The 8,445-nt window shown below is 41.8% G+C and overlaps 2 protein-coding genes across 2 annotated transcripts; one reads left to right on the forward strand and one right to left on the reverse strand.

Moving 5' to 3' along the window:
• The first annotated feature begins 212 nt into the window (after positions 1-212).
• On the forward strand, positions 213-3,408 carry LOC103451899 (serine/threonine-protein phosphatase PP2A catalytic subunit). Its single transcript, XM_008391339.2, has 6 exons — positions 213-923; positions 1,466-1,580; positions 2,287-2,395; positions 2,488-2,565; positions 2,677-2,868; positions 2,961-3,408. The coding sequence occupies exons 1-6, from the start codon at positions 671-673 to the stop codon at positions 3,132-3,134; spliced, it is 921 nt and encodes a 306-aa protein (XP_008389561.1). The 5' UTR covers positions 213-670; the 3' UTR covers positions 3,135-3,408.
• A 1,160-nt stretch (positions 3,409-4,568) lies between these two features.
• On the reverse strand, positions 4,569-6,800 carry LOC103451900 (probable inactive receptor kinase At1g27190). Its single transcript, XM_029091973.2, has one exon. The coding sequence runs from the start codon at positions 6,624-6,626 to the stop codon at positions 4,803-4,805; it is 1,824 nt and encodes a 607-aa protein (XP_028947806.1). The 5' UTR covers positions 6,627-6,800; the 3' UTR covers positions 4,569-4,802.
• Between the last annotated feature and the right edge of the window lie 1,645 nt (positions 6,801-8,445).

The raw sequence follows: 8,445 nt of genomic DNA on the forward strand, positions 1-8,445 counted from the left end.
CACGAAACTAAAAAGCCCACGTACCATTGCGCAATTTTTGAAAACATATCCTGAAAAGGTTAAAGGAGAGAAAAAGAAAGAAAAATCGAACGGTGGGTACGGGCAGAGCTCAGCAGGTTAAACAGTCCAAAAGTAGCAGCTGGAGTCGACACGTGTCGGTCATTAGTGATGTAACTGATGTTGACTCGGCGGAGCCACCGGTGAGAGAAAATGTTTTCTTCCTTACAATATTGACGAAACAAAAAGGAGAAAATAAAAAATCTAAAATCTGCGTTTTCATTTGCATTTGCATTTCATTTGGAGAGAGAGAGAGAGAGAGAGAGAGAGAGAGAGAGTCTCCTTCTTAACCGTCCCTCCTCCTCCTCGCATTTCATTTCCCTCGTCTTTTCTTTTCCCACATTTATAAATAAATACATTTTTTCGATAATTTCCAGATTTTTTTGACCTTTTTAATTTTTTTTTGCTGAAACAAATAAAACAAACACAGTGCGAGGAATGATAGAAGAGAGGTCGAAGCTCGACCGATCTCCTCCAAGACGACTAGTTTCGCTCCCCGCTGCGAGATTGTTCCGTCGCCGCTGAGTTCGCGCGCATCGGTTTTTTATTGGATCTAGGAGGAATCGGAATCGGAATCGGCGATCGGATCTGAGGGCGGTGGTGAAGCGAAGCGATGCCGTCTCATTCGGATCTGGACCGTCAGATCGAGCATCTGATGGAGTGCAAGACGTTGCCGGAGGCGGAGGTGAAGACGCTGTGCGAGCAGGCGAGGGCGATCCTGGTGGAGGAGTGGAACGTGCAGCCGGTGAAGTGCCCCGTCACGGTGTGCGGAGATATACACGGCCAGTTCTACGACCTCATTGAGCTTTTTAGGATAGGAGGGAACGCTCCCGATACTAATTACCTTTTTATGGGTGATTATGTAGGTCAGTTTCTTTTTTCTTTCTGTTTACTTTTCTGCTTTCTTGCTTTTTTCCCCTAATTTCCTTTGGGTTTTGATTTATCTACCGTTTTTGAGATTACTTTTTTATTTATAATTTATTTATGGAAATGAATGAGGCTCTGGATTTGATTTCTATTTATGTATTTATGGAAATTGAGTTGCGAACAATCCAGTTTCTGTATTTGAAATCACATGCTATAATCCCCTTTTTTTCTTGGATTAATGAAAAAAATTGAATTTTATCTGATATTATGTTGTGGCCTTGATCAGCCTTACTATAATTGTTATTACGGGCATTGGTTGGCTGGGTTTCTATTGCTTGTATTATGTTCGTACCTGTCTAAGATCTGTTGGATTGTCAAGATTAATTTTCCGTAAATGGGAAAAAAATTATTGTGCTGGGCTTTGCGTTATATTGTCTTGTTTAGCTTAATTGATGGGTTGGCATTGTTTTAGAAGATAGTTTGGAATTTTATGAACTTCTGTACCGATGTTTTCTTAACATCTTGGCCCACTGAATTGCAGATCGTGGGTACTATTCTGTGGAGACTGTCACGCTTCTGGTCGCTCTGAAAGTCCGTTATAGAGATAGAATTACAATCCTCAGAGGAAATCACGAAAGCCGGCAAATTACTCAAGTGTAAGAGTGCTTATTGTATTTCATGTCTGTCGCACTTAGTCTGACTAAGTTTTGTTATACCAATCAAAGCATGTGGAGCTGTATCTAGATTTTTGTATGAATGCTAGCAGCTATCCCTTTTATGTATTTGGTTTTGTTGGTTGGCTTGCAAGTTTACACAAAAGAGTAATGTAGATAATGCTTGGAAATGCCGTGCTAGTATTAAGCTTTTTCCTTTTCTTCTTTTTCCTTGGCATATTAAGATACTTAGATTTCTTTTAAAACAGTGTAGACACCTGCTTTCATTGTTAGATAGTATGCTCTTGTGGGACTGTCCTCACTCCAGAAATAACAGTCGGGTTATGTGTGGTGGGTAGAAGATACTTCTCTGTTATAGAGGGTGTCCTACTGCCAGCAGAATATATAGAGTACATCCCTTTAAGGCTCCTACCCATGTCCCCGTCAATAAGAGGCTCCCGTCTTATGGTAATATTGTGTAAAATATTGATATGTCTAATCCTTCCATGGTACTTTATATGGCTGCGACTTGAGCTACGGGTATTAACAAATTACTTGGTGTGGCCGCATGGCTAAAAACTGAGAGTTAAAAACAGTTAAATTCCATTAATGTTGACAAGTTTTTGTTGATTGACAGAAAGATTAGTTTCTTTCTTGGTTGGATTCTATGTTTTACTCATATTTGTCTCACTTATTTCCCTTTTTCCAGGTATGGTTTTTATGACGAATGCTTGAGAAAGTATGGGAATGCCAATGTCTGGAAGTTCTTTACCGATTTATTTGATTATCTTCCCCTGACAGCCCTCATTGAGAGTCAGGTTAAGTTACTTATTTTGCTGGCAGTTTGATGAACTTCTTCAAGACATGTTGGTTGCATTAGTTTTTTGACAGCTTCTGGTATATCTTATAGGTCTTCTGTTTGCATGGGGGTCTTTCACCATCTTTGGACACATTGGACAATATCCGAGCTTTGGACCGTATACAGGAGGTATATACGCATTTTATGTTTCAATTTAATTACAAATACGTGTGCATGGCTTTGCATCTTACAAGCCTGTTGTGGTCATTTTCACATCATAACATGTTTCTGCCTGAGCAGGTTCCACATGAAGGACCAATGTGTGATCTCTTGTGGTCTGATCCAGATGACCGCTGTGGGTGGGGAATATCTCCGCGGGGTGCTGGCTATACATTCGGGCAGGATATAGCTGCTCAGTTTAACCATACCAATGGACTGAGTCTGATTTCAAGAGCTCATCAGCTTGTCATGGAAGGATACAATTGGTGCCAGGTGCGTGAACCCGATTGGAAATAGTTCTCTTTTCCTCATTTTGCGTCAGTTTTAGCTGTATTTTTAACTTTCATCATAACTTTGTCTTTCAGGAAAAGAATGTGGTGACCGTTTTCAGCGCTCCAAACTATTGCTATCGGTGTGGGAACATGGCCGCAATTTTGGAAATTGGCGAGAACATGGACCAGAATTTTCTGCAGTTCGACCCAGCCCCTCGTCAAATTGAGCCGGACAACACACGCAAGACTCCCGATTATTTTTTGTAATTTCAATATCTTACGGGCTGTTTGTAATCCATGTTTTCTGCCGCGTTTACTGTAGATGTGTCGTTAAAAGGAGTTGTGTTGTTCAAGTTGAGGGTTATGGTCAACATGATTCTTTTGTTTGGTGTTTTTTTTTTCCCCTGCTGCTGCTGCTGCTTTGTTGATTTTCCGAAGAAACTCATTAGGAGAACTGACAATAGTCACCAATGGCCTGTGGCTCTTGTTTTGTATATTTTTCGGAGGAAACGTCAATAACATGGTATATCTTGTTCTGTAACTTTGCAACCTCAACGTCGAAACCTTACTTTCCGTGTTACGCAAGTTTACGTTTTACCCAATGAACCTTACTTTCCGAGGCGATTTCTTGCCTCTCAAATTCTATGGAGAATGGCAGTTGGGAGGCTTTTCCTATTTTAGAAAGGGTGAAGCTCTTGGGGAAAGCCTTTCAGAATTGTCGCTGGTCTTGGGTCCCAAGATCAGCCAATATGGCGGCGGATGCTCTTACGTCGCGTGATTCTGCGGAGCTGTGTGATGTTGTTTGGGTCAAGGCCTTCATCTTCGCTGGTTTTTGTTTTAAACAATGATGGTCTTCCATGTCCTCATTAGTTGTAAGCAGTAAGTGTAGGGGATGACGCTTTTGCTAAGTTGAAGCGTCTCTGCATGTAACTCCTTACACTGCCTTCCTACCTTTTCTTGAGCCGTTCGTTTGCTGTATTCGATTGTAATGACCCGAAAAAATAAATTGCATTCGACTGTATGGTAATGTCAGATTTTTCTACATTCTTAACCAAAGAATAATACGCTGTATGAGAAATATTGCATAACAAACAGAGACTACTAAAAAGGGTTCTTTTTAACGCCAGAAAAACTATCCAGGGTGTGAAATTGGAGGCAGTAAACGGTACGGTTGGATGCTGCTCGAATGAGCTTCCGAAATGGCACTGATAAAACCTGGAGTTGCTCTGAATTCAACAATCCAGCAGTGGAAGCAGTCTGCTTTCTTCTCAAGTATATTAACGAACCGCCGATGAGCAACAAGAACAGCATGATCGCCTGTTCCAGCACCATACATTAACATGTAGCATTTCCAGGATACAAGCCACAGTTCTTTGTTTCCGTTCTTGATACCCTTCGATTAACTTATTTGATCAAGCATACTATCACAATAACCGAGCTCATTTTTAATATCGGATATAAACAAGCAAAAGGAAGGTACCAAAACTTAGTATCGGAAGATATATACGTACCTCAAATCCAAGCACTGACAACTTCTCTTCGTTGAATGCGTTAACAAATCTATAAAAAAATCCGCATATAGGTGTGCTTGCGGATTATATATGAAATCCGATTTCTCTTCGTTGACTTCATTTGCACAATTTAAGAAGTTCATTTCAAGCATTTTCTGGCAAGGGAAACTTCCAAGATTCTGAGCTAGCATTTTCAAGACACGAAAACAGAGATTTTGTGGATTACCTAAACATTACAATGCATAATGTTTCTTTATGATACAGAATGATTCAACGGGTGAGCGTTACAACAGCCAAATCCTGCCCTACTGGAAACCATACCAATTACAGAACATGCCCTTCGTCCGCATACAATGAAGACATACTGAAATGCTGCATTATCTTGCGCTTTTGGAACTCTCCCTGCGTGCGTATTCTTTTAAAATCAGGATTCAGGAACAGGTTTGCCATACACTAACGGAAATTCATCATACTGTTTGGAGAAGCCGTGTTTCTCAGCAAAACTCTTCAATGACTCGCAAACCTGGTACATGGAAGGCCTATCCTTTGGCCTAGAAACAATACAAGTACAAGCAATCCTCATAAACTGCAAAATCTCATCATCGTGACCTTTCCCGGTTAAGACATTGTCAATGGCATCCATACTTCGACCAGTGTTTGATAAATGATTCACCCAATCCACCAAGTTCCCCTTGAATCCTTCCACTACATTACTGATTTCAAGCGGCTTCTGTCCAGTCACCAATTCCAAAAGAACCACCCCAAATCCATACACATCCCCCTTCAACGATGCCACCATTGTGCTCGAGTACTCAGGAGCCACATAACCAAACTCTCCCAAATCCCCATTTACGAACGAACTGTCATTGGAATCACGAGAAGCCACCAGCTTTGCCAGCCCAAAATCCGTTATGCGAGCTTCAAAATCATAGTCAAGAAGAATCACATTCGAGCTAATGTTCTGATGCATATAAGGCGGCTGACATGCATGGTGAAGCCAGGCAAGCCCTCTGGCCGCACCTACACCAATCCTTAGCCGAGTCGGCCAATCCAAAAAACCATACTGGCTATTCACATTACCACTTCCATGCAACTGAGAGTGTAACGTGCCATTGTACATGTGCTTATACACCAAAAGCTTCTCTTCCTCCACAACACAAAACCCCAACAAAGGCACCAAATTCGGATGCCTGAGCTGCCCCAACCTATTCATCTCCGACCTAAACTGTTTCTCACCAAGCTTACACGCATTGAGCCGCTTAATCGCCATTGCCGACCCATCAGGTAGCACAGCCTTGTAAGAAACACCGGTCCTCGTAGAAATGACAATGTTTTGGGAGTCGAAACTGTTGGTGGCGGCCAACAAATCCGCCAACCGGACTTTCACAATGGGTTTTTGAAACAGGGACACCTGAATAGCCTGGTGAGACTTCAATAACCCAACCCAGCCACCCTCACTCTTTTCACCACCGCCAACACCATCACCAAAGCTTCGCTTTTTCCGACCCGCCCTGACGAAAAACCACCACCAAATGCCCAATCCCAAAATCAGAGACCCGGCAGCACCAACAGCACCGGCGGCGATTATAATGCCGAGGCTTTTGCTGCTCAATCCACCACATTTCAACCCCAGAGGCTTCCCACAAAGACCACCGTTCCCATCGAAATCATCCTTCTCGAATTTCGACAAATCCGGCGGAATCGTACCAGTTAAGTCGTTATTAGCGACGGACAATTTCTTCAGCCTATCAAGCCGGCCGAGCTCGTAGGGCAAAGAACCGGAGAGGCGATTATCGTTCAAAATTAGAGTGTTGAGGAACTTACAATTGACGATCTCCGGCGGGATGGAACCGGAGAGAGCGTTGCCGGAGAGATCCAGTGTTACGAGGTAAGGAAGCCAGTTGCAGATTTGAGGAGGAATCGAACCGGAGAGAGCGTTACCGGACAGGTCTAAACTCTGGAGGCTGTGGCAGAACTTGAGAGACTCCGGGAGCATTCCGACGAGCTCCATCGACGGGAGCTGGAGGCTGATGAGGCGATTCTCCTTCTCATTCCAGCAGGAAACGCCGACCAGCTTGCAGATAGAGGCCACCGACCTGTTGGCGAGGTCCCATTGGCCCAGCCGCCCTTCTGGGTCAGTGAGCGAGGACTTCACTCCCTCGAGGCATGCGACGTCGTCTTCGAGGGAGTAGCAGGGGAGGAAGGAGTTGACGAGCAAGAGGGAGACCATGACCAAAATGGCCTTCATGGTTGTTCGAAATTGCGATTGGTATTGGGGGTTTTCGGATGATTTGTAGGTGGTGGGATTTGGGACTGTGGATGCGGCGTCGATGGTGATGGCGACGGTGGGGGTTGGGGCAGATGGGAATGGAATTCCATTTGATTTGACAGTGGTTCTTCAGTCTTGACACTTGACAGGGACCACCATTTTGATTTTGGAGTTTTGACTGCAGACAAGCCTCCCAGTTTCGGTGTCCTTCCGTGTCCTTCTGTTTAAGGATCACGGTTAATCTAAGTCAACATTTTATATTATTATTTATTTTTATCCTATTATTTCTATAAAAAAATAATATAAAATATTGACGTGGTTTCACCATGACCACACAAAAGAGATCACAAGAAGTGAGAGGGCAAACAAACCTTGTGCTTTGACTGCCACCTGTTATCTGGGCATTTTTTGGGGGCTATGCTACGGTGTCGTTTTGTACCACGCTCTTTTTGTTTTGCTTTTTTTTTTTTCCTGATAAAACACTCTTCTAAATCTTTAATATTAGAAAGTCACAAGATAACTTTGGTATCTCAAGGCTTCACAAAAAATAATTGGATAATAAAGGAAAACTAATGAAAAGGGCTTGAAAACTTTGAGTTTTAATGATAAGGACAAAATAAAGGGTAAATTGAATATTACCAGGATTGACTTTTTAGTGTAAAAATGTGGTTTTTCGTTAAAGTGAACAGTATCAGGTGCTTTTCGTTAAAGTTCCCTTAAAATAACCCTCAACCAAACGGTAGAGAAAAAAGAAGCCCCCACTTGTACCACGCTTTTTTGGTGTGAGAATGACTTATGTGACAAATACACTACACCAATGATGTTTAGTGCTAATGAAATAAATGAATGTATAAATTTTGTGAACGTATTCTTGTTTTATTGGCACAAAACGCCTAAAACTCTTTTTCACTTTCTCATTCAGTAGTCTAATACATGACATATTTGATTTGATAAATGTAAAAATACGAATCCAATTAATTCGATAAGTACCTTAGACAATCATTTTATGCAAGTGATAAAATTTGGATAACGCTGTTTGTTTAGGGCAGCTCTAACACGAGAGTCATGCTTTTGTAAGGGTGGCCACTGGCAAGGTCAGTAACGTGGTTAGACTACCCTACTCAATTTACTTTCCTACAAGAATGAATGATCATGTGTTGTTAACGGAACATTCATTGAATCAAAGATAATATTGGATTTGAATGAGCTTATAGAACTAACGAAGATAGAGCACAAATCCACAACTCAAACTTAAAGCCCAATCCAAACACAAATTACAAGCCTACTCTGCACAAGGTCCAAGATCTACATAACACAAACATAATGCATAGTTAATACTATACCCTGGATCCATTAATAACACATCAACTAATAGCATAATGTGTTAGTAGTATAAACCGTCACATTAAAAAATTTCTCCATCGAGCCGTTGAGGATTCCCAATAAAACTGGAAGGGACACCAACTCTCCTAGCAGCTTCAGTCCATGCTTGAAAAAGAAAAGAGAAAGGAAAACGGATGGAGCACAAAAGAAGATAAAAAAAGTGATGTCATAACGCCTAAAAAATGAAGGAGGCAGATTGTTTGCCCTTCTGTTTGGGTGCCCTTCTCATCCCCTCATATTTTGTGCGGTCACGGTTAAGCCACGTCAACATTTTTATATTAATTTTTTATAGAGATAATAAGACAAAAAACAATAAGAATATAAAATGTTGACGTGGCTTAACCATAACCGCACAAATAGGAGAGGATGGGAAGGGCATCCAAATAGGAGGACAGACAATTTGCCTCCAAACATG

This window comes from Malus domestica, chromosome 13 (genome assembly GCF_042453785.1).
Source record: "Malus domestica chromosome 13, GDT2T_hap1".
Taxonomy (NCBI): domain Eukaryota; kingdom Viridiplantae; phylum Streptophyta; class Magnoliopsida; order Rosales; family Rosaceae; genus Malus; species Malus domestica.